This window comes from Malaclemys terrapin, chromosome 20, assembly GCF_027887155.1.
Source record: "Malaclemys terrapin pileata isolate rMalTer1 chromosome 20, rMalTer1.hap1, whole genome shotgun sequence".
Lineage (NCBI taxonomy): Eukaryota > Metazoa > Chordata > Testudines > Emydidae > Malaclemys > Malaclemys terrapin.
In genome coordinates this window covers 15686829-15713074 of record NC_071524.1, presented here as the reverse complement: position 1 = coordinate 15713074, position 26246 = coordinate 15686829, and the positions used below count along the sequence as shown (strand labels likewise).

The 26246-nt window shown below is 59.6% G+C and overlaps 1 protein-coding gene across 1 annotated transcript in view; it reads left to right on the top strand.

Annotated features, from left to right (window-relative positions):
• The first annotated feature begins 3428 nt into the window (after nt 1-3428).
• LOC128826376 (calpain small subunit 1-like) overlaps nt 3429-26246 on the top strand; it is a 35003-nt gene continuing 12185 nt past the window's right edge. The window contains exons 1-4 of the mRNA XM_054009625.1: nt 3429-3468; nt 3591-3667; nt 4335-4413; nt 4524-4640. Of these exons, the coding sequence (XP_053865600.1) occupies nt 3429-3468; nt 3591-3667; nt 4335-4413; nt 4524-4640 (313 nt within the window). The remainder of the gene's footprint in view (nt 3469-3590; nt 3668-4334; nt 4414-4523; nt 4641-26246) is intronic.

Below are 26246 nucleotides of genomic sequence, written 5' to 3'. Positions count from 1 at the left end.
TCCAGGGAGCTGAATTTTACTCCTGGGGGGAATTCTGCACCACTGAGCATGTGCAGAATTCCTGTTCCCCGGAGATTGTTTTTTTGTTTTGTTTCCCCGCAGAGCGATAGACTCTGAAAAGGAAGCCACAAGAGGGATCACATGTCCCTCCCTGGCAGCAGTCCCAAGCGGGCACATGGGAGCAGCTGGGAGAAATGTAAATCACTGCTGGGCACTGCTGCAGGGCTGGGTGTGCGTGCAAGACGCTGACCCTGTTGCTCGCTATCGCGATGTGCCCAGCGGGGAGGGGCAGGGCACCGGGGTGTTTGTGGGGCAGGCCTGGCCCTTGCACTGTGTCAGGGTGAGGGGGGGAGGACTGCAGGGTGATGCCCCACCTCCGTGCAGCCCCAGTGTGCGCCCCTTGCCGCACATGCCCTGCAGAGGCGTGGGGCTGATGCAAGCAGCTGTGGGAAGCTGCGAGGAGCCTTGGCCGGGGCGCCATTTAGGGAGGGGGGGGCACCTGCCCCCCCCCCCCCCGGGTTTCACACTAGAGGTCAGCTCGCGGCGCACGCTCCAGCCCAAGGCGGAGCTCTTACCTGCAGCACCACACAGGCAGGTCCCCTCCTCCAGGAGCCGGAATTCTCTGGCTGCAACTCCCGTGGTCAGTTTCCACCCCTGCCCTAGGGCCTCTGGGGGTGGGGCAAGCAAGAAAGAAGATGGGATGGGGGAGCACAAGTCCCTAGAGGTGGTGGTGGGAGGGGGGAAGAAGCAGAGGGTGCACAGGGCTCCCAGTGACCGGGAGGGTGTTGGAGCTGGGCGGGAAGGGGAGTCAATCTCCAGGGGAAGAGAGAGGTGAGGGCATAGGGCTGGGCCTTGAGGGAGGGGGGCAGTGAGCATAGGAGGAGCAGTTGAGGTGGCACAGTCCCTGTGGCAAGGAGCCCGAGGGGGAAGGAGCTGAAGAAGAGTGGGGGACTAGGAGCAGCTAAGTGGGTTTTGGGAGCACGTTCCCCTCTTCCTGGGAAGAGACTTGGGACAGACCCCCCCCTAAGCTGATGCCTTCGCTCAGCTGACCAATCTGCTCTCTACCTTCCTCCCCATCTCTCCTACTCCAGGGTGACTTAGACCTTGGTCCTGCAGTGAAGATCCATGCAGGCGCAGGGGTTTCTTTAACTTTACTCCAGGGGGGATCTTTTTGGCGCTCTGTATTGTTCCAGACATACTTGCTGACAGGGATTTTGAAATAAATTCCCCCAAATCATTGAAACTGGCAGGATCATATTGTGTTATTTTGACAAATAAAATATGCAGAATTTTAAAAGACTGTGGCAGCATTTTTTGGTGCAGAATTCCCCCCGGAGCAGAATTTGGGCTCTTCAAATTACAAGGTGTGGTTTTAAATCTAAATCAAGAAGGACAATGAGTTTCACACACACTTTGGGGCTTTTTTTTTTTTTTTTTTAAAGAAATCAAACATTTCCTATTCGTGTTTTTCTAAAACCTTTTTTAAATTAAACCATAACGTGGATTTAGCAGCGGGGCCGCGTTCGAAGCCCCAAGGAGTAAATCCACTGCCTCCCATTGAAATCAACAAGCACGTGGTAGATTTCCTCTGGCGCTTTAACAGATCAGAACCTCGCCCCCAGGTTTCTTGTCATCGTTGTTCTAATAAAAGTTCTGACCTGTCTCTTTGCAGTGGGTGTGAGGGTTAGTTTCAAAAAGCTGATGCGTGATATTGTTTCTCTCATGCTTTGTCACTGCTGGGGGCAGAGCCCTGGCCTAGTACCCTTCCTTGAAATGTGAGATTGTAGTCCAACTGCCCTAGGCCCTGAAAAACCAGGGGTGAACTGTCCCATGCCCACTCCCCTGGAGTTCCACCTACCCAGGCGTGCTTTGGTTCACAGTTTGACCCATTGGGGAGCATGTGGCCCATAAAGCAAGGGACTTTGCACCCGATGACAGCCTGCAGAGGGCAGGAGGGGCCTGTCTGCCCGAGAAAGTGACTGATCTATCCCGCAGCAGTCATATCCTGCAAACAAGATCGAGATCTTCAAAGGTATTTAGGACCTTAACTGCCCCTGTCATCCGTAGGAGTTAAGCACCTAGCTAACTCTGAGGATCAACTCCCACAGGTCGAGTGCTGAAATGTCTTTGGAGGATCTCAGCCGTGTTCCTTGCTTGGCAGGCCATTTGGGCAGCCAGCCAATCCTGTGTTCTTCAAAAGGATGCAGCTCCGGGGCTCTTAATGAGGGATGGAGGGAGGAAGGCGTCTCCCCTGATAAGGTTCGGGGAAAAATCCACCTGCCAACCCCAGCTCCCCTCATCTTCGGCTGCAGCTGGTGCTTTCTGGGAATCTGGCCTAGAGCCGCTCGCCTTCAGCACCCGAAAATCAGCAGCCGCTTTAGAAAACGCTGCCCTCCGCCCGCTCCAGGAAGTGGGCGTGGGCTAGCCCGAGCGGGCCCTGCAGCTAGGGACGAGCGGGGATTGGGCCCAGAGTTGACTTCGCTAAGCCAGACTCTTAACAAGCCTAGAACCCGGATCCCTTTGTGGATCTGCTGTAACAAGGGTGCGTTTCAGTCCTCCTCCCTGCGACCCTGGAAGGAGATGAGTCTCCTGGGGGCGATTGCCCCTGGCTTTTGGCCAGTGGTCACCCAGTCCCCAGCCGGCTGTGCTCGGGACAGGGTCTTCTATGCTCTTGCTGTCCACTGATGCAAAGGTCCATTCACAGCAGCTAATCTGCCAGAACTAGGCAGGATCAACTGGGTCTGGGCTTCCTGGGGCAAAGGGCATAGCCCGAGATGCAAGAGAAGGTTGTGGGGACCACTGGGATTAATTAGTCTGCAGAAGAGAAGAATGAGGTGGGATTTGATAACAGCCTTCAGCTACCTGAAGGGGGGCTCCAAAGAGGATGGAGCTCGGCTGTTCTCAGTGGTGGCAGATGACAGAACAAGGAGCAATGGTCTCAAGTTGCAATGGGGGAGGTCCAGGTTGGATATTAGGAAACACTATTTCACTAGGAGGGTGGTGAAGCACTGGAATGGGTTCCCTAGGGAGGTGGTGGAATCTCCATCCGTAGAGGTTTTTAAGGCCCGGCTTGACAAAGCCCTGGCTGGGATGATTTAGTTGGGTTTGGTCCTGCTTTGAGCAGGGGGTTGGACTAGATACCTCCTGAGGTCCCTTCCAACCCGGATATTCTATGATTCTACGCTCATGTGAGGTAGGGTGGCTGGTTGATCCACCCCCTAGGGGGCAGAGAATAGCCACAGGGCAGTGTGCTCTGGCCGTGCCCCCGATCCGCCCCCATGGGCTCTGGGGGGCAGAGAATAGCCACAGGGCAGTGCACTCTGGCCACACTCCCGATCTGCCCCCTATGGGCTCTGGGGGGCAGGGAATAGCCACAGGGCAGTGCGCTCTGGCCACACTCCCAATCCGCCCCCTGTGCTGGGCTCCGTATGCCCAGCTCCATGCTGGCTGGGGAGACCCCCAGCACAGGTGAGAGTCTCGGGGGTCTGTTTCCACCCATGTTGAAGGCTCCCGTGCTGCCGGATCCCCTCCCTACGGCTTGGCGGGGCCCCGGGTGGCTTTGGCCGAAGTCTTTGTTCCTTGACCTTGAGCGCTTCAGAGCCACACAACTGGGAAGCTGGGCTTCGAGGAGTTCAAGTATTTGTGGGGGAACGTCAAGAAGTGGCAGGTAGAGAGGTGGGGGGAGGGGGGCGGCTATCACGCGTGGCTGAGACCCGACCGTACCCCCCCTCCGGGCGTAGGGACAGGAGGCGAAACGAGAGACCTTGGGGATCCCAGTCGGGGATCTTTTTAAGAGCACTGGACTCTAAGGAGCCTTCCCGGCTGGAATTGACATGCGTCACGTTCAGCCCTTCGTGTGGGGGGGGGGCTTTGCTGCTGCATTGCCTTTTGGGTACCCAGAATTCCTAGCGCCGCTCCCCTGCCTACCTGCCAGAGGTACCGGGGGTGTCCAGCAGGGGGGTAGCTGGGATCCAAACAGTCCCCTCCTTGAGGCAGAGTTAAGGGGCTGCGTTGCCTGTGATGTTCCCCCCGCCCCCGCTCCCCCCCAGCGTTCTGGGGAGGGGCTGCCATTTTAGTGTGGGGGGGTGTCTCTCTCGTGTCCCTCCTGCCCCCCATGTGCCACTTGAGCGGTGGGGTGGTGGTTTCTTATTTCCCTTCCCCACTCTGCTGTTCTCGGGGGTGATCTCGGCTTCTGTTCCCTTCCCCTCTCACCCACGTCAGCCATCTCTCTGCCTGTGGTCCCCCTCCCTGCCTAGACCCAATCAGCGGCTGTGTGTTTGTGCTGGGGGGGTACTTTCTTATCCCATAATCAACTTGTCCCCCTCTCCCCCCAGTGTGTCTACAAACAGTACGACACGGACCGATCCGGCACCATCGGGAGCAGCGAGCTGCCAGGCGCCTTCGAGGCGGCGGGTAAGGAGCCGCTGAGGGGTGGGATTGGCGGTGGGGGTGGGGGGACGGGGACCCACAAGGGCTGTCTCAGGTGGATGGGGAGTGACTGTCTCTCCCCCCACTCCCCCCAGGCTTCCGGCTGAACGAGCAGCTGTATCAGATGATCGTGCGCAGGTACTCAGACGAGAACGGCCACATGGACTTCGACAACTTCATCAGCTGCCTGGTTCGCCTGGATGCCATGTTTCGTAAGTGGCCTGCGGGTCGGTCCTGGGGAGGGGGAGGGGGGAGTGGGTTCTGGGGTCCTCTGCCCCCCCTCCCCTCCCTCCGCCCCTCCCACCCCTGCCTCTAGTGTGAGCTGGGCCCCGCCCATCTGGGTTTTGCTCCATGTGTGTACAGCACCTGGCACAATGGGGGCCTGGTCCATGACGCGAGCCCCTAGGTGCTACCGTAATACACCTAATCGCGCTAGAAGGTACTAGTGCCATGATGGGCCCCTACGTGCTACCGTAATACAACTAATGGCCATACAACTGTACAGCACCTGGCACCAGGGGTGTGTGCACTGCTGCCCCCTTCTGGCTGGGATCGGGATCGCTCAGCTGGGTTTCCTAGCTCCCTCTGCTGCTAACAGCCGATGAATATCCTCGGAGAGCAGCTAGGAGGGGAGTTCAAATCCCTCCGGCATCAAGGCCGCCTCTCCCGGGGCGTTTTCCCCCGGGCGGTTGTGGGGGTCTGTGCCCATAACCCCTCCTGCAATGAGACGGCAGCGGCAGGGCCGGGAAGAGGACGTCCAGTTCTTGGCAGGTTCCTGCGGTTGGAAAAGGCAGGTTGCATCACAGCAGAATTTTCAGGGCCGAAGCCCCGGAACCGGGGGCCCCCCGCTCCCGCTGGTCGCGGTCAGGGAGGGGAAGTTGCTTCCGGTGGCTGGGCGGGGGGAAGGAGGGATGAGCCCCTCGCAGGGAGGGAACGCTCTGTCCTAGGCCAGCGTGGCCTCCCCTCCCTGCCAAACCCGGGAACAGCAGTGAGCTCTTGGAAACAGGAACCAGTTGCCAAGCTCCAACCCAGCAGCAGGGCGGGAACAAGGAACCAAGCCACTTTGGAGACAGGCCAGGCCAGATTGCACAGTCAGTGGAGTAAATCCGGAGTCACTCCCCGACTGTCTTCAGTGCAGCCCAGGCCAGATTCTGATCACAGTGATGTAAATCCAGAGTCACTCCCCATCTGGCTTCAGTGCAACCCGGGCCAGATTCTGATCTCAGTTGTACCTTTGTGTGAACAGGAGTCGCCACACAGATGTCAGTGGAGTGACTATAGCTTCCGATCCTGTTTCCGTCAGCGTGAAAGCTGGAGTAACTCCACCAGGACAGATCCTGCTCCGAGGTATCCCCATGTGTAAACTTAGAGAGAGTCCACTGGAGCAAAGGCCAGGTGCTGATCTCATTCCCATACCTTCCCCCTGGGTCGCTCCCTCCCTGTGCTGTGTGTTAATAACTAACGAGGCCTGTTCCGTCCTCCTGGCATGTGGGCCAGTAGCATTTTCCTCATTTTATAGGTGGGGAAACTGAGGCACAGAGAAGGGAAAGGTCACACAGCCAGAAGAAGAACCCAGGAGTCCTGACTGTTACCTCTCTGCTCTAAACCACTAGACCACACTTCACCGCCCAGAACTGGGAATGGAACCCAGGCTTCCTGACTGCCAGGCCCCCCTCTTACCTCTAACCATTGGACCCCACTCCCCTCCCAGAGCTGGGACTAGAACCCAGGAGTCCTGACACCCAGCCCCCTGCTCTAACCACTCCATTGGGTGTAGCTGGCCCTGTGCTGCGCGGCCTGCATTGCCTGGCAGTGACGGTGGGGGGGTGGGGGTGGAGGGGCTGTTTACAAACCCAAAATCAACCCTCGCCCCCCCCCCCCCCGAAGTTCCTGCGTGGGCCTCTGAGCTCATTTCCTGGTTCAGATTTTCAGCCCTCCAGCTGAGAGGGGGGGGGGGGGAGCGGGTGGAAAGGAAGGGGGGGGCTGTGCTTGTGGCCGGGGGGGGGGGGGGCGGGGAGTGGCTGATCTAGGCTGAGGGATGAACTCACAGAGAACAGCCTGTTCTTTGCGCGGCAGGAGGGGAATTCTCTGCATTGTTTCTGATTTACGCAACCTCTTCCCACCCCTGCTGCGGGGACAGGCTGGCCGGCGAGGCCGGGGGGCTCGAAGTGTGTGCGGGGGAGAAGCCCCTTGATTCCCCCTGAAAGTCCTGCCTCCCCAGCCCCCTACTCTATCCCCTGCAACACAGCCCTCTCTCCCAGCTTTGCAGAATGGCCCTTTTGTGGCTCAGTGAACTGGCAGACCAAGCCCCAGGGCTGCCCCTAGTGGCAGGCGACCCCCTGGGGGAGGGAGGGCAGAGAGTGATACAGCTGGGGAGCAGGGGGCGGGGAAAAGGGGACCCCTCTTAGCGTGCACATCCTATGCTGCAACCCTGGCACGCCCCTGTGCCTTGCCCCCCTCCTGGGGAGCACCAGGCCCCCTCTGAGCTCCAGGGAAGCAGGGACTGGGCTGGGGCACCTCCTTGGGGGGGCACCATACGGGGCCCTGGTAAAGGCCCCTGGGGTTGTTCTCCGGCTGTGCCCACTGGAGCATGTGAGTGTGACCGGGGTGTGCACTGTCAAGGTGTGAGTGTGAGCGGGTGTGCACAGTGCAGCAGGTGTGTGAGCAACACACCGGGTGTGCGTGCGAGAACAGGTGTGCCACTGGGTGGGTTTCCGGACGCGCCAGCCAGTGCGTCACTGAGAGAGTTTGTGGGTTATAGCATGAGCGTGGCAGGGCGCTGTGGCAGTGGCTGTGTGTTTGCGGTGGGTGAGGTGTGAACCCTGCCTTCCTTGGAAGAGGGGGGAGGGATGTGTTGTGTTGTGTTTGTTTGGGGGGGTGGGGATGGGAGAGAGAGAAATCTGTGTCTGGGGAGCTGAGAATTGGGCGGGGTTGTTAGCTGTGTGTGTGTGTTAGCTCAGTGTTTGTGTTATTGTGTCTTGGTTAGCTGTGTGAGCTTGTAATCTTTGCGTGTGTCTGGGTTTTTTAGCTCTGCGTGTGCGCTAGCGCGGTGTAGTTGTGTCTGTGTGTTAGTGCGGTGCGGTTGTGTTAGTGAGATTTTGTGAGCTCGGTGTGTGTATCAGTGAGCTTGATGAGGTTGTCTCTGTGTGTGTGTCAGTGTGTTTGAGACCTCTGGGCAGCAGTGTCAGTGTCCCCGTGTGTTTGTGAGCTCTGTGTGTGTCTCAGCTGTATGTCGTGATGGCAGTGTGCGTGTGTGTCAGTGTATTTGTGAGCTCTGGGCAGCTGTGTCAGTGTCCCCGTGTGTTTGTGAGCTCTGTGTGTGTCTCAGCTGTATGTCGTGATGGCAGTGTGCATGTGTGTCAGTGTATTTGTGAGCTCTGGGCAGCTGTGTCAGTGTCCGTGTGTGTTCGTGAGCTCTGTGTGTGTCTCAGCTGTATGTCGTGATGGCAGTGTGCGTGTGTGTCAGTGTATTTGTGAGCTCTGGGCAGCTGTGTCAGTGTCCGTGTGTGTTCGTGAGCTCTGTGTGTGTCTCAGCTGTATGTCGTGATGGCAGTGTGCGTGTGTGTCAGTGTATTTGTGAGCTCTGGGCAGCTGTGTCAGTGTCCGTGTGTGTTCGTGAGCTCTGTGTGTGTCTCAGCTGTGCGTGTGTGTCAGTGTATTTGTGAGCTCTGGGGAGCTGTGGCAGTGTCGTGTGTGCTTGTGGCAGTGTCTGGGTCAGCGTGATCTCTTCCTTTGCAGCTCGGGCGCAGCACGTCACACCCCTCGCTGACCCGGGCCCTGGTTGTGCCAGGCTCAGCCTCCTTCTAGCTCACCATGTGCCGCTCAGGCGGGCCCAGAAACCAGCCCTGACCCCCCTGCCCAGGCTTCCAGGGCCTCTGTATGACAAAGGCCAGGGCCTCTGACAGCCTGCAGGGGGCAGCACGAGAACTGGGAATGTGCCCAGGGCACGCCAGGAACGGTGTAAACAACACACCAAGCAATTGTGAGTGTGAGGCCTAGTCCCCTGCTCTAACCACTGGACTCCACTCTGCTCCCTGAGCTGGGGATAGAACCCAGGAGTCCTGGCTCCCAGCCCCCCCTGCTCTAACCACTAGATCCCACTCCCCACCCAGAGCTGGGGAGAGAACCCAGGAGTCCTGGCTCCCAGCCCCCCCTGCTCTAACCACTAGACCCTGCTCCCCTCCCAGAGCTGGGGAGAGACCCCAGGAGTCCTGGCTCCCATCCCCCCCTGCTCTAACCACTAGACCCCACTCCCCTCCCAGAGCTGGGGAGAGACCCCAGGAGTCCTGGCTCCCAGCCTCCCCTGCTCTAACCACTAGACCCCACTCCCCTCCTAGAGCTGGGGAGAGAACCCAGGAGTCCTGGCTCCCAGTCCCCCTGCTCTAACCACTAGACCCCATTCACATCTCAACTCCCCATGGGTTTTTGTGATTGGGATCAGGGTGGGATTAGGCCAAGCTGAGACCCCGCAGTCCTGAAGACTCGTATCGACCCAGAGCTGAGCGCCGGCTCGTGGGATGTGCACGTGGGTGACCGCAGGGTGCAGCGTGAGGGCTGGGCCGAGGCGTCCGGGGGACTCTGTGGCTGACAGGAGCCAAGCGGCCGTGTATGCTTGGAAACTGACATTGACGCTAGCATTTGGAGGCTGGGGCTATTACATGTATTGCGGTAGCGTGGAAGAGCCCCAGTCATAGACCAGGAGTCCATTGGGCTGGGGCGGGGTGTACATTTTTATTGCTATTATTTTAGCGCGATTACGGTAGCCCCCAGGTGCTCCAGTCACAGCTGAGGCAGCAGGCTGATCTGATCTGCAGGTTGGAGAGAGAGAGAGAGTGTGTGTGTGTGTGCGTGCGTGCACGTGCGTGCGCGTGGCTCAGCCCCATCGCCCTGCAACACCCCAAACCCCAGCCCCCTTCCAGCGGGATGGGAGCTCCCAGCAGGCCCATGGCCAGAGACGCACCCGAAGGGTCCTTGGCTTTAAGGGGGCACTGGGGCACCTGACAGAGGGTCTCCCAAGCTGGGGGATGTGGAAGGACGGAGGCAGGAGAGTTAGAGAGTGGAGCCCGGGGCTGAAAGCACAGGGCTCCTGGGTTCCCAGCTCGGGGAGGGGAATGGGGGCCGTTGGTTAGAGGGCGGAGGCTGCGAGCCAGGACACCTGGGTTCTATCCCCAGCTCTGAGAGGGCAGTGGGGTCTAATGGTTAGAGCAGGGGGGCTGCGAGCCAGGACTCCTGGGTTCTATTCCCAGCTGTGGGAGGGGAGTGGGGTCTAGTGATTAGAGCAGGGGGCTGGGAGCCAGGACACCTGGGTTCTCTCTCCAGCTCTGGGAGGCAGCGTACTCTAGTGACCTCAAAGAGCATACGGAACCGGAAATCCCAGCTCTGCCACTGTCTCCCCGTGCTGTTCCTTCCCTATGCCTCGGTTTCCCCATCTGCCAAGTTGGGGTAGTTACTCCAGCACACACGCTTAATTAGTGTTTGCAAAACACATGGTTATTACTATAGTGATGGTGACGCGCTGTGTGTCCTTGGCACTTTCCGTGTGAGGATTCCAAAGTCCCCTGGCAGCACGAGTGAGGCTGGTGTCGTGGCAGATTCTCCAGTCGCTGGCTCACTCCCTCATTTCACAGCGGGAGAAACAGAGGCACGAGCAGGGGGGGATTTGCCCAAGGTCACTGAGGGCAAAGACAACAGTAGAACCCAGGAGTCCTGGCCTCCCATCCAGAGCCAGGAACGCAGCCCCAGAGTCCTGACCAATAAGTGCTCTCTATAACCCACCACATGCCACACTCCATCCCAGAGCTGCGGATAGAACCCAGGAGTCCTGGCTTCGAGCCCCCTGCTCTAACCAATAGGCCCCACTCCCTTCCCTGATCCAGGAGTCAGCTTTTAACTCCCAAACAGCTCATCCTCCTTCAGGCCACACGCCTCCTCCTCCCTAAAGCCCCTGGCTGCAGCATCTTCTCCCTGGGAGCAGCCAAGTGGGGAAATTCTGAGTTTGCCCTGGAGATGAGTCAAAGGTGGGAGCAGGGAGGGGAGGGTGGGCACACGATGGCCTGGGCTCGGGCAGGGCAGCAGGCGGGATCTGAGAGCAGGCTCTTCTTTCTCTTTCTGTTTCCAAAGTGGTTGTGTTGTCACAGGCTGGGGTGCGGCGGCGGCTGCAAACCCGGTGACCTTGGTTCAGCAGTTGATGGGAGGCACATTTTGTTCCACTCCCTTCCGTGATGGTTTCTCGCTGATGTTCTCGTTCAACAGTGACGACTGTGGTTGTTATTCATGATCATTTACCGTTCTGGGTGTTGTGGTGTCTCAAAGGCACAGGCCGCCACCCCACTGTACGTCTGCATTGCTATTAGGTGTATTACAGTAGAATCTAGGCACCCTGGTAATGGACCATGCCCCCATTGTGCCAGGCGCTGTGCGTATGTATTGCTATTACGTGTATTACGGTAGAATCTAGGCACCCTAGTCATGGACCATGCCCCCATTGTGCCAGGCGCTGTGCGTTTGTATCGCTATTACGTGTATTACGGTAGAATCTAGGCACCCTAGTCATGGAGCAGGCCCCCATCGTGTCAGGTGCTGTACGTTTGCATTGCTATTAAGCGCCATTCAGCCTTCAGTTCTGATCCTTAAATTCAGACAAGGTTAAGGCCAGGCCAGCTCACTCAGTGCAAACTGCCAGCTGACCTGGGGCTTGTCTAGCCACCTGAGCAGGGCCATAGGGACGGGTGAGACTGGGACCCGTCTGCCCCGGCCTCCCGTCTCCTCCAAGGGCCAGGGCACCTTGTTCCAAAGGGAGCTGCAAGGACACCCCTGGTGGGACGTGATGCGGTGACTTGCCTGTGGGGGAGGGTCTTCCCAAATACTGTGTGAGTGTGTGTGTGTGAGAGTGTATGTGAGTGAAGGGGCCAATGTGTGGTGTGCATGTGAAAGAGGGGGGAACGGTGTGTGTGTGTGTGTGTGAGAGAGAGAGAGATGCGAGAGAGGAACTGGGGTGCATGGGAATAATGAACAATTATCAGCTAATTATGAAGCAGTGATATTTGAACTCCGGCGGCTGGGGGGCAGACTGGGGATAGGGTGGGGGTGGGGTGGGGAGGCTGGATTCCTGAGGGGATAGGTGGGTGCATGGGGGAGATAAGGGGTAGATGGGGGAGGCTGGGTGCGTGGTGGGGGGCAGGCTGGGGTGTGCAGTGGGGGCCGGCCATGCACTTTCAGGCATAGACCCCTGTTTATCTCACGCCGGTGCGAGGGCCTCCTCCCCCACAACCCCTTCTGCTGACCCAGAAATTGGGGGAGTGGCGGGCTGGGCCAGGACTCCTGGGTTCTCTTCCCAGCTCCGCAGGGGTCTGCTGGTTGGTGTAGGTGCAGCTATTTACCGTAATCCCCAGAGCGGGTGCCCCGAGCCCCCCGCCCCAGCTGGGCCAGGTTTGTTTTGCTTTGCCTTGTGGGGAATGAGTCAGTAGGAAGAAAGTGATTTCCTGACCCCTCCCCCCACACCTCCCCATTTCCCCTCCCTCACACCTCCCCATTTCCCCTCCCCTGCGTTTCCTGGAAGGGTCCTGTCCCCAAATGGAGTGTCAAACTACGGAGGGAGCCGGAGCCTCCCCGGCCCCTTCTGGGATGGAAGGGGGGGGCCAAGGAGCGCTCAGCCCCTCTGTCCTATTGGGGTTCTCCCTCCCTGCTCACAGACAGGTCGGGGTTGGCAGTGCTGTGGTTCCGTGCACACTAATGTACCCACACGTGCATACATGTCAACACACCTGCACGCCCCCATGTGCAAACACATGCATGTAACACGCGTGCACATGCAAACATGCATATGCATGCAGGCACATACAGACATATGCACACACAAACACCTGTGCGCACACACTTTCAAACATCCTCGAATGCACGCCGGTGCAAATATACCTGAGCGCACGTGCGTGCAAATATGGGCGCAGGCCCGCAAACACATGCATGTTGCATGCACATGTCAACACATATGCCTGCATGCAGGGACTCAGGGACGTGTGCACAGACACATTCAAACACACCCAGCGCGCCTCGAACTGAGTCCGACCCGCAGCCCCCTGCTAGCCCAGCCCTGGGCTCCCGGCCACCAGCTCTGCCGGTGCCCTTCAATCCCAACCCACAGCCTCCTGCTAGCCCAGCCCGGGATCCCCCCATGGATTTCCCAGTTCACCTCCATGACCCTGGCGAGCTCCGATCCCCAGCCAGGGCCAGGGAGCGGCTGATGTCAGGAGCCCTGGCCCATGTGAGCTCAGAGCTGAGTTCGGCTGGCTATTACAGACTCCGTTCTGCGGCCCGGGGAAGCCCGAGGCAGGCAGGGCTCGGCCAGCCAGCCCCTTGGGGGGGAGCCCTTTGCGTCTCCTGTTTTCCATGCCTGAACCTGGCTCCAGCCTGGGAAATCCCTGAGCTGGGAACTGCAGAGCCCATGAGAGCGGCATCCCCAGGCTGTTTCCAGCAGGCTGCATAGGGAATCCCCCCTTCACGCCCAGCGCCAGCTCCTCCACCTGCACCCCACCTACGCCCCACCCCATCTATCTATCTATCTAGCTATCCCTCTGTGTGTCTATTGGGGGCCATCATGTCCCTTCCTCTACAGCAGCTGGTGCCGTCACCATTGGAGACAGGTTCGATGGACCCCACCCCTCGGTCTGTTCTTTCCCTAGAGGGTAGATCTGGAGCGAGCGGGTGCAGTTCACACTTGGGGGCACTAGGGAGCAAATCCGGAACGGGCAGATCCGCTTGGCTCGGACAGAGGAGTCTTGTTTCGTTCCACTGGTCAGAGACCATGCCCGGGTGTGTGTACGGGGTGGGGGTGTCGCTGCCCAGCTGCCTGGAGGTCTAAGGATCTAAAGGGCGAGATGTGCCAGTCGGGAGCTGGGACGAAATACACCCCTGCATTCCCACTCCTGTATTCACACCCCCCTGCATTCACACCCTGCACCCCATTGTACAAAACAGGCCTTGTGAGGGATCGTTTGGAAACTGATCACAGCGAAATGTGCCTAGCACCCTTATGAGTAAAGCTATGAAATCCCCCACGCCCCCGCCGGCCGCTGGTGTTAAAGGCACATGTACAAACCCCCGTAGCCCCATTCGGTGGAACTGGTCCAGCCGGCCTGGCTTACCCAAAGGGACGTGGGTAGGGTGACCAGATAGCAAATGTGAAAAATCGGGACAAGGGGTGGGGGGTAATTGGTGCCTATGTAAGAAAAAGCCCCAAATATCAGGACTGTCCCTATAAAATCAGAACATCTGGTCACCCTAGACGTGGGTGCAGTTTGCACGGAAGCTGTAACCGGCCTCCTCGGCCTGCCAGAGGGGGAAGAACGACGACACAAGAAAACCTGCATTTCAGCGTAGGCGGGTGAAAAGACGGAGCGGGACCCTGCTTTCCCGCCGGACTCCAGGCCTCCCTGCGCTCGGCTGGGAAGAATTTTCTCTAGGGGATACACACAGGAAGATGCTTTTCAATGGGTGACTGTAAAAGCAAGGGGAAAAGCCACCCCCGCCCCATGATCACTCCCCACCCAGCTCTCTTTCAGCTAGGGAGACAGGAGAAACCAGCCACTGGACTGGGGAGCAGGTGGTAAGGGCCGTCACCCGGAACCGAGTGGAGAAACTTTTCTGTTTGTTTTCTTCTCACCCTTTCTGACCTGAGCGCCTCGTGGCCGGAACTCACGTCAAACCTCCCTCTTTGGCCTGAAATCAACCTGGTTTGGTGTTTCATCAGAATGGATCCGGGGCTGGGAATAGGCTGGGTCACTCCATGTAAGGCAGCAAGCGATGGTACATTGATCGCCTTAGAGGGTCAGCGGAGCTAGTATATCTGGGCTGTCCGGGAGAGAGCTGGATGCAGTAGATCACGGGACCGGGAGGGTGTTGGGGTCACGCTGCAAAGAGGAGGCAGGAGGTGTGTTGCTGGCCGGCTGCTGGGATCAGAGGCGCTGGACCAGGGCTGGCTATACTCAGATGCTCGGGGGGGGGAGCCACACCAGCAAAGCGTTGGGAGGCCCCTAAAGTTGCAGGGCAGGGGGTGACACTGTCCCTCACTGCTCTGGATGGCACCCTGGTTCCCCTTCTTCCCAGCGTCCTTCCACGCTCTGCTGACCGCATGGGGTGGGGGATTCGTTACACCTCAGCGCTGAGGGCCGCTGGGACAGGAGGTATTTTTGCAGGCCGCTTGGCTGGCACATGGGGTGGGGGACTGATGCAGAGATGGGGGGGGGATCCAGACTGGCTGATGGGTTAGGCAGGAATCTGCTGCATCTTGAACACAAGCAATGCACCAAGTTTTCATTCATCACCCCGAAGGGAAACACACCCCCCGCCCCGATCCCCGCCACCCCGCCGGCTAACAAGATGGAGGGGCATCACCGCTGCTCCCCTGGCATCCCGTCCTCAGCAACGACTGGTGCTGGACACCATAAAGGCGGGACCCGTCTCTAATCCCCAGTTCAATGGCACCAGCTGTTCTGCGTCAGCAGGGAGGCGTTCCTTCCTGACCATGCCAGTGAAATCACCAGGGGCCCTGAAGCATGGGGGCTGGCTGCACGTGGCGGGATCAGCCAAGGGAGCAGGCCCTGATGCTGCGCTGGGGCTGAGGACTGGGGTACAGACTGGGACCCCCGCTGTTCAACCTGTAGGTGCAATGGGGCTCACAGGGGATGTCCCGGTCTTAGAGAGACTGATGGGGGGAAGGGGGTAAATGGCTAACTGCAGTGTGTTTGTATGCATGTGCGTGTGTGTATACACATGCGTACATGCATGTTAGTGTGTGTTTGTACACGTGTGTGTTTGCACATGCTTGTGTAAGGACCCGCGTGAGGGAATGCGCATCACGGCAGCTTGAGGCCAGGGGTTTCTAGACACACACCGCGGCACCCAAGCCCTGTCGTGCGCACACGCGCCGCCTGTTTACAAACAGACACCGGTCCCACGGTGGAGCACACGCCTCACTATTTCCGAGACAGGCGGGCAGCGGTGGGGGTGGAGCTCGGGAAATCCCGGGCGGCCCCTGGCCAACCCCTGTGTCCAGACAACATTGCACCTTGCTGTGATTTCATGGCTGTCCCTGTTGGGGGCGGGTTATGGTGGATTCAGGGGGGACTTTTCAGCCAGTGGGGCCGGCCAGGCCCGACAGATGCAGCCGGCGGGCAGGAACGACGCAGTTTCCTGTGCTCCATGGGGCGCCCGTGTCGGTTTCAACACTAATAAACCTGCAAAACAAGAAATGGGGGAGGAAAGCGAAAGGGATGGGACCTTATCCTCCTGCTTCTGCCGGGGGGTGGGGTGGGGGCTGTTACCGCTAAGCCCTTCCCCTGGCTCATGGCACAACTTTGCCCCCCTCCCCTTGCCAGCTGTGGTTAGCATCCCCGACCAGATGCTCCAGTGATGGGCACGGCGTAAGACCCTATGCAGACTAGATTAGAAACCCTGGAGCCGCTCAGTCCCCTCTGCCTTTAGCCTGGTCACTGCCTTATGGGGGGGGGGCTTCATGTACTGGGGTGTCTTGGGGATTGGGGTGCAGGCTTCCTGGGGGGCAGCCAGGCCCGCAGATGTGGAGCCCTGCTGAGGATCGAGGGGTCCGGCAGGGGCTGAGTCCCGTGTCCGCAGGGCCTGGGTTCCAGGTGGGTGGAGGGTTGTAATCGGCCCCCCGGGGTGGGGGGCTTTGATGCCCCCCAGTCTTTCCAGCCACCCCGCCTCCGGGGGCCCTGAACTCGGAGGCTGACTGAGGCCTGGTCTAGGCCTGGGAATTAGGTCGGTATAGCCATGGGGCGGGGAGGGGCTATGTACGCCCCACCCCAGAGCGGGCCGAAGTCCCTGTGCGGATGGAACGAGGGAGCAGGCCCTGTCGGGGAGGGGGGGGGAGGCAGGGGCACCCCACAGCAACCCAGCCCCCTGCCCTCGGTGTGGCTAGCGGGGCGCGGGGCAGCGCCAGGGAGGGGAGGGTCAAGCAGGAGGGAGGCCGGAGCTGCGGGGAGTGAGCAGGGGCTGGGCGCCGGGCAACAGGACACGACCCTCCCCCGGCCTGAACTGCCCAGGGCTGTGGGGCACCCCCTCACTACAGACACCCACTGTGCACAAACACACACCCACACTGCACACTCACTACAGACACCCACACTGCACACTCACTACAGACACCCACTACAGACACCCACGCTGCACACTCACTACAGACACCCACTGTGCATACACACACACACACACACACTGCACACTCACTACAGACACCCACTGTGCACACACACACACCCAGCCACACATGCTGCACGCTCACTACAGACCCCCACTGTGCACACACACACTGCGCACTCACTACAGACACCCACTGTGCACGTGCACACGCACACACACACTGTGCACACACTACAGACACCCACTGTGCACGTGCACACGCACACACACACTGTGCACACACTACAGACACCCACTATGCACACGCACACACACACACACACTGCACACACACTATGGACATACCCACACTACAGACACCTACTGTGCAGGCACACACACACACACACAGTGCACTCACTACAGACACCCACTGTGCATGCACACACTGCACACTCACTACAGACACCCACTGTGCACGCACACACATCCAGACACACACACTGCACACTCACTACAGACCCCCACTGTGCACACGCACACACACACACACACTGCACACTCACTACAGACACCCACTGTGCACACACACACACACACACACTGCACACTCACTACAGACCCCCACTGTGCACACGCACACACACACACTGCACACTCACTACAGACACCCACTGCGTGCACACACACAAACGCACACAGACACACACACAAACACAGACGCTCGACAGACACACCCGCTGCAGACACCCACTACATCTCCCCATTACAGACACACTGCACCCACAAGATAGTACTCACAACTCACACACACTACAGACACACGAACACACAGACACCCACAAGACACAGAACTCACTACACACACAGGCACAAACACGCACAGAATTTGCCCTTCTCTACCATTTGTTTACATGGCCTGGCGCGACGGGGCCCTGATCTCGGTCACTGTGTGTCTGGGCAGCGCCCGGCCCAACAGGGCCCTGATCTCCGTGACTGTGTCTTAATTTGTGTGCTTTGAAATTCACCAGGAGCAAGCGATTCTGGGGGGTGAGGGGCCGGGCTGTGGGCATGTGGTCTCCCCTAGGACACTTGGAGGGTGGGGGAGCCCCAGGGGAAACCCACCCTGTGTTGCTTCCAGTGGCATCAGCAGCGGAATGGACGTGAGCCCCCCCGGCCCCCTCCCAGAAGCCGGGCTGTCTTCGGAGGGGTATTTCCAGCCCAGCCTGGAGCGTGTGGCTCCCTGCCCAGCTGGGCTGCATAGTGAGGAATTTCCCTACAGAGGAGCGCACATTCATGTGGTTACTGGAGGAGGAGGCCAGGCCAAGTCCCTCCTCCTGCGAGGAAGGGGAAGGAAAGCCGGGCTCCTCGCTGGATTCCTGGAAGGGCCAGGGGTGGAGGGGAAACGCCCCCACACTGCCACCTCCACCCCCACCTGGCTTCTCAGCAGGGCCCCCGGGCACTGGGATGCCTCAGCCCTGGCAGGGGACAGTCTCGCCCGCCCCACTGCCCGCCCCTTCCTTCCTGGAAACGGATGGATCCAGGGAAAAGGTTCAAGAGACATGGGGAATCCCCAACCCTCCTTGCGCTGCCAGGACTAGGACACCCTCCTCCCCATCCCCAACCCTCCCCCTGCCACCAGGATCAGGGGACCTTACCCCCTCTATCCCCACACCCCCCTCCCACCAGGACCCTTGTGCCAGGTGCTGCACAGACCCCGACCAAGATCAGGGCCCCGTCGCGCCAGGTGCTGCCCAGACCCCAACAGAGATCAGGGCCCCGTCGTGCCGGGCGGTGCCCAGACCCCAACAGAGATCAGGGCCCCGTCGTGCTGGGCGGTGCCCAGACCCCAACAGAGATCAGGGCCTCGTCGTGCCGGGCGCTGCACAGACCCTGACCGAAATCAGGGCCCCGTCGTGCCGGGCGCTGCACAGACCCTGTCTGAGATCAGGACCCCATTATGCCGGGCGCTGCACAGACTGAGTGAGATGGGGAAACTGAGGCACAGAGCGATGATGGGGACTTGCCCGCCGTCCCCCAGGAAACGGTAGAGCCCAGATCCCCCGAATCCCATCCCACAAGGCCCACCTGCCTCACTGCACAAAAGCATCATGTGGTTTAACCCCCTAGCCCCCCTTGCAGGTCCCAGCCCCCCAGGCCATTTTCAAAACACCCCCTTAACACCCCTTCCTATGCGCCCCCTCCCCCATCGCCAGAGCCCCCCGATCTCCATCCCAGAGCCTTGGGAGAAGTAGAGCAGGGAGTGTTTTGGGATAGCTGCTCCCCAGCCACACAGGTGCCCACATCAGTGCCCAGCGTTCCTGGCTTGCAGGCTGGGGCTGAGGGCCTCCAGGCCGCTGTGACAGCTCGCTGGGATGAAGGCTTCCCATGGGGGGGGGCAGTTTGGGGGTGGGGGTTTTCTGCAGGATCTTTTGTGCTCTGGCTGGATGTCTCCCCACAGTGCCCCCCCTGCACACGGCAGGGCGGCCCTGGCACCAGCCGGAAGTACCAGAAGCTGGATCAGTCCCTCGGCTTGCATGACTCACCCACTTCTGCCTCATTTGTGCAGCCGGGAGGGGCGGGGGGGCTGTTTCGGAGGGGAAGTTGGCCCTCCCAGCATGGTGGGAGGCCCCAGTGGGACTGCTGGGAGCCGAGATCTGCCACCTTCCCTACCACTGGGAGTTTCCAGCCGCCTAGTGCGGAGTCTTGGGGTCCCTGCTCGCCTTCGTTCATCCCCCTCGCCAGCCCCAGGGGCCCCGCTGTCAAGCCGGGCTCCTCCACTCGTGAGCGCGTTCGAGGCCGGGGACCCCTCTCTGGGGGCACTGTCGTGCAAGGCACGAACTCTCTCACGGTCGTGTAACACCATTCACAGATTCTGAGGCCGGAAGACAAAGCACCAGGCCCCCGAAAAGGAAGGTCTCGCTTGCACGGGTGCACCAGAGGGCCCTACTAGTGCCCCAGCTACACACAGGGCTGACCGGGGCTGACTTGTCTAGAGAGAGGCGGCTGGAGTGGAGGCGTGTGCCCTTTGCTCTCTGTCAAAGGGCTGTTTGTTGGATTGCGTAATGGGCGGGGGGGACGGGGGGAGGACTCGTTTCTTAGAATCAGTAGCTGCCAAAGGATACAGGAGCCTGGGTCAGGGCTACAGACAATGGCGTGCGGGGGTGCTGGGACGGTGCTAGCAGCGATGGTGCAAAACAGGGAGCGGAGAGGGCGTGTGTGCGAGACGGGGAGGGAGGGCGCAGAAAGACGTGTGGCCTTGTGCATGTTCCAGTCGGCACGGTGCACGGGGGTGTGCACTAGTGAGGGAGCGTGCTAGTGGCCAAGAGTCGTCGTGAACAATAGTGAAAAGAGAATGGCATGAGCTGGATGTGAGGGTGTAAACGCAGCCCCAGTGAATGGCACCAGGGTACAGCTGCACTCCTGCGTGCGTGGGTGTCCATTCGTGGGCGTGTGAAACGGGGTGTGTGTGTGCAAAGCGGGGTTTGTTCATGTCCATGTGTGTGCAATCGTGTCTGTGTGCAGAACTGAGGGGGGGTTCACATATGGACATGCAATGATGTGCGTGTCCAGTTGTGTTTGTGCACCAAAGTGTGTAGGTTCCTATGTGCAGAATTGTGTTGCCGGGCGTGTGACCCATTGTGTGGGCGTGAGCATCATTTTGGTGTGCGATTGTGCGTCCGTAATGGCACATCTGTGAGGGCGCATCTCCGTTTTTTGGGTGTGCGTAATGGTGTCTCTGGGGGGGGGGTGTCGACCTGTACAGGTGTGTAATTGTGTGCATGCAATTGTGCATCTGTCTGCATGTAACTGTGGCTCTCTGTGTTGGTGCGCCTAATTGTGGCTCTCCATGTGTGCAGTGGTGAGTCGGTGCGTGACAAATCCATTTTCACTTACGTGGTTTCCTCCGTGTTTTGGGATTCCCCTCAAAACCCACGTCCCACAGGCCAGCCCGACGCAGGTCAGCCCGGCCTGCAGCTTTTTCTCAGCCTCTGTGCCCGCCAGTGCTGGAGAAACCAGCCGGGCCCGGCTTCCACGTCCATCCTGACAGTCCTTGTTGGCTGTGTACAGGCACTCAGCTCCTGTAACCTAGCATGAGCGCCCGGGAGCAGGTGACACAGTCGGTGATCTACAGTCACTGGGGCAATGGACAGCGAGCAGCCAATCCGTTCATGCCAGTGGCTGGTGACGGCTTTGCAAATCCTTGCCCATGGGGCACCCCAATCCTCTCCGGCGTCAGCTGGGGGGCACCAGGGCTAAAACAGGGTTCAAGAGAGGCCTGGCTAACCCTGCAGCTCTGACCTGAGGTGCCAACATGGGAGGGATCAAGGTCATGCTCCAAGGCCCCCATTTGTCCTCCATAGAGGTCAGGAAGGAAATCTCTCTCCGTATGCCTGGGAGATTTGCCTCTGACCAAAAGCCATTGACTCTGCCTGGGGGTCAGCAAACCCCATTGTTGTTCTTGGGGGGGTACTTTGGAGCCCCCAGCCACAACTGGGGCTCCGTCGCACCACGGCCACCGTGCAAGAGAGACCCTGTCTCCGAGTCCAGTCAGGGGAAGGCAGGGTGACTACCTCACTTCAGAGGCCCAGGGAGATTAGTGACTTCCCCAGGGCTGCTCAGGCGGAGCTGAAGAGGGAACCCAGGAGTCCGGAGTCCCGCCAGGCCAGCCTTCCCCTTGAGGGGACGATTCCAAACCCCGGCGCCACCCTGGATCCAAAGTCCCAACTCCCCAGATTCAGGTTTTCGGCAGCAGCCATTTTTCGGAGGCCGGTTCTAGCTCGGCTCCGATCCGGGGGGAGAGGCGGTGGAAGGGGTGGATCCATCTGGAACTGTCCACCCCCATCCCCCATGTCTCCGCACAGAGGCTCACGTCCCATGTTTGCCTTAGGGCATGAGCAATCCTCAGCTGACAGGTCTCCAGCCCGGTCCTTCCCTCCAGGCACCCTTATCGGCTGGGAAACCAGCAGCACTGGGTGAGGCTGATGCAAGAGGCAGCCGGGGTGGCGGCTCCGCCGGGTTAGCCGGGCGACCAGGGCCTCGGAAAAATCCCCCCAGAGTTGGCTCCGGAAGGGCTAGAAACCAGTAGGGTAGCAGCTGGCATGGGCGTGGCTGGGTACTGGGGTGGGCGAGCTGTGGGGCCCAGTAGGGGGCGCTCTCCCCGCAGAGTCAGTGCTGAACCCAACGCCCTAGGGGGCGCTGTGCTGTTGGTGCTCTCTCTCCCATGCAATAGAAAACCCCTTATGGCCGTTAAAGAGCCCAGGACGCTTTCCACCAGAGCTGGGGTGATCCGTCCCCTGCCAGTGCTCAAATGAGGATAAAACTGTCTCAGATCCTTCCACGCTTTCAGTCGGATACAGGGGTCACCCTCACTCCTTGTGCTATACGGCGGCCAGGCCTTTCTGAAGACGGGGGCCGCGTCTCAGAACCAGCTGAGCGATCCCTGTACAAACAGCTGCCGCGCTAACACCCCAGAGGTGGCTGCATTTCATTGCTGAGTGGGAGATCCCTGTACAAAGAGCTGTAGTGCCCCACCCCAGAGGTGGCTGTGTTTCAGTGCCAAGCGGGAGATCCCTGTACAAACAGCTGCCGTGCCCCACCCCAGAGGTGGCTGCATTTCACCGCTGATTTAGCTGTACAAACAGCTGTGGCTGCATTTTAGCAGTAGCAAAGTGACCTCCATGCATAGTCTACAAGGACTTTGGCATGGAAGGTAACAGAGTAATAGACACATCCATTCAGGAGTCATATGCTACACATTCCCTTCCTAAATCTGCCCCATCCCCTCACACCCCAACAGTCCCTAAGAAGGATTAGCTCAGCGGGAAATACCCTCAGTGCAGGCACTGGGGGCGGAGCTACCGCTGGGGTGACCTCCGGCTGCTGTGGTGGGTTTAGCCCATGGCAGGCCGGTCCGGTATCAGTCAGTCGATCTGATTAACCCCGCCCCTCCGCTGACACATCTCCTGAGTCACTGAGTTACGCAGATGAGCCAGGGTGGCTGGGTTCCTCTGTGACCAGGGATCCGTCCGGAAGCCAACCCCAGGGTGGGCCAAGGCGCTGGGCTGGGTCTCGGGTGAGCTGGGTTCTACTCCGGCTCGGCCCGTGACTCCATGTGGGACCGTGGGCGAGTCAGTTCAGCGCTCCGTGCCTCAGTTTCCCCACCTGTAAAATGGGGCAGATACGCCTGCCTTGCTCTAGAGGACCGGAAGCTCTTTGGGGCAGGGGCTGATTTGTGCTTGGTGTCTGCAGGGCTTGGCAGTTGGGGGCCGTGGGCCTGATCTCAGCTGGGATCTCTAGGCGATACCGTAATTACCATAATAATTGCTCCATCTATAACTCCCTCCCTCCCTGTGGGATTTAACGTGCTACCATTTCCCTTCCCCCAAGAGGCTGCCTGGAGCAGGCAGGTAAACAGCTCACCTGAACCTCAGCACACAATGAGCTCATTGTTCCCCCCCTCCCGCCTCCTCCTGAGCTCACCTGCAACCGCTGATTCCTTAACCCTCTCCTGCCCCAGGGGCTGTGCATTGCCCACCCGCGATCCTGAGCCAGGCCAGGGGACCCTGGGGCGGGCGGCCGGAGGGCGGACTGGTTCTCGGGCCCCTCTGGGCTGCAAACAACCCCCTGAGACTCATTCCCCACCCCGCCACCTGCAAGGGGCTGTCCCTGCAGTGTGGCTAGTCTCTGCCCCCCCCCCCCCGGCCCATAGGGGGTGGATCGGGGGGATGGCCGGGGTGCACCAAACTGTGGTTATTCTCTGCCCCCCATAGGGAGCAAAGCAAGAGTTAGACCAGCCCTTGAGGGACTCAGTGTTCCTATCTGTACAATGGGAGCATAGCCCTGCCATTGTGTGTTTACCCTGGACGTTCTTTGGGGCAGGGACTGTCTCTCGCTCAGCGCCTGCAGTGCCCACCTTGCTAGGGCCCCTGATCTCAGTCGGGGTCTGTGCAGAGCCTGGCACGATGAGGGCCCTGATCTCGGTCAGGGTCTGTGCAGCGCCTGGCACAATCGGGGCCTGATCTTATTTTGAGGCCACAGGGTGCTAGCGTATTATAACTAATAAGAGACTGCAGGGCAGGAGTGGGACGAGGTGTCGATCCATCCCCTCACCGGAGAGGAAGGCTGGCTCCGTGGTTAGGTGGCTCTCCTGGGAGACTGGTGTTCAGCTCCCAGCTCTGCTACCGGCTTCCTGTCTGACCTTGGGCAAGTCACTTAGCGGCTCTGTACCTCAGTTTCCCCATCTGCACGAAGGGGGGATGGTAACTCGCTCCTGTCCGGGGGCACCTCCGAGGAGGAACGGGTGCCAGTCTGTGCGGCCTGGCTGAGAAACGGTTACGTGCCCGGCTCCGGGTGCCAGGGGAAAAGAATGAGCTAAGGTGGCACCTGGCTATGATCACCTGGCCTGCCTCGGCCCCATGCCCTGCTGGGAGGTGACTCAGCAGGCCGGGCGGGGGACATGGGAGAAGCGCGTGACGCTGAGGTCACCCATGTGAGCGCTTATGTAACCAGAGGGAAACCCTGTCATCCCTTCCTGGAACTGACCCCACCAACCCCTGGGCGCTTGGGTGTCTGAGCCTGCTGCACGCCCCTGTCTGCGCCGGTTCTCCCCTCCCCCAGGCGGTTTCTGTACACCTGGCAGGACTCCTGGGTTCTTACTGGGAGGGAGTGTTTAGGGCAGGAGACTGGGTGGCTGGACTCCTGGGTTCTGTTCCCAGCTTTGGGAGGGGAGTGGGGTCTAGTGGTTAGAGCAGAGGGGCTGGGAGCCAGGACTCCTGGGTTCTATCTCCAGCTTCAGGAGGGGAGTGGGCTGTTGAGGTTAGAGCAGGGAGGTCTGGCAGCCAGGACTCCTGGGTTCTATCCCCAGCTGTGGGAGGGGAGTGGGGTCTAGTGGTGGGAACGTAGGATTGGGGACCAGGGGTGTTCCTATCTCTGCCACCGATCGGCTCTGTGACCTCAGGCAGGCCCTTCCCCCGTTCCATGCCTTAGTTTCTCCCCGTCTGTAAAAGGGGGAGGTGATGCCAGCGGGCTGCAAAGTTGCCTCAGTGTTTATAATAGGCACCGCGATGCCCAGGTCACAGGGGCCACGGCTCATGAAGCAATAAGGCTGGGGGAGTGTGGGGGGAGCTCCCAGGCAGGCTCAGTGACCAACATCCTTGTTCCCACAACCACCTTCAGTCACGTCCAGGGAGAGGAGGGTCTGGGGGGGAGAACCGAGGCCTTGCATGAACCAGGAAGTCCTGCGGAATCACCCATGTGTGGGTGGATCTTGCCAGCGGCTTTCGACACTTCCTGATTGACTTGCTGGGCTCCGGCAGCAATGCCATCCGGGAAAGCGGGTGGTGCTTCTCGGACGAGATGGCGAAACCGGTCTGACCCGGTCTCAGTTGGCAGGGGGCATTGGCCGGAGGAAGGCCAGGTTGGGGCGAGCTGTGGCATCGGGAAGAGGGTGTGCCTACCACCAGCCCAGCACAGGGCGAGGGAGAGCAAACGGCTCAGGGATGGGAGATGGGCGGGGGCCCGTTCCAGGCTGGGCTCTGCTTGCTGCTGGCTCAGTGTGCCCCTTGGACGTGGGTCGGGATCCATGTATAAACAGCTGCTGCGTCCTACCCCAGAAGTGGCTGCATCTTAGTGCTGGGTGATCTCTCCGGCCCCATACACACCCCTCTATCCACCTATCTGTCCCCACACCCCCCATCATCTATCCCCCTACACACCCCTCTGACCCCAAACACACCCCCATCTAGCCTTCAAACTCCATACACACCCCTCTGTCCATCCGTCTGTCCCTCCCCCGTTATCTATCCCCCTACACACCCCTCTGACCCCAAACACACCCCCATCTAGCCTTCAAACTCCATACACACCTCTCTGTCCATCCGTCTGTCCCTCCCCCGTTATCTATCCCCCTACACACCCCTCTGACCCCAAACACACCCCCATCTAGCCTTCAAACTCCATACACACCTCTCTGTCCATCCGTCTGTCCCTCCCCCGTTATCTATCCCCCTACACACCCCTCTGACCCCAAACACACCCCCATCTAGCCTTCAAACTCCATACACACCTCTCTGTCCACCCGTCTGTCCCTCCCCCGTCATCTATCCCCCTACACACCCCTCTGACCCCAAACACACCCCCATCTAGCCTTCAAACTCCATACACACCCCTCTGTCCATCCGTCTGTCCCTCCCCCGTTATCTATCCCCCTACACACCCCTCTGACCCCAAACACACCCCCATCTAGCCTTCGATCTCCATACACACCCCTCTGTCCATCCGTCTGTCCCTCCCCCGTTATCTATCCCCCTACACACCCCTCTGACCCCAAACACACTCCCATCTAGCCTTCAAACTCCATACACACCCCTCTGTCCACCCGTCTGTCCCTCCCCCGTCATCTATCCCCCTACACACCCCTCTGACCCCAAACACACTCCCATCTAGCCTTCGATCTCCATACACACCTCTCTGTCCATCCGTCTGTCCCTCCCCCGTCATCTATCCCCTACACACCCCTCTGACCCCAAACACACCCCCATCTAGCCTTCAAACTCCATACACACCTCTCTGTCCATCCGTCTGTCCCTCCCCCGTTATCTATCCCCCTACACACCCCTCTGACCCCAAACACACCCCCATCTAGCCTTCAAACTCCATACACACCTCTCTGTCCATCCGTCTGT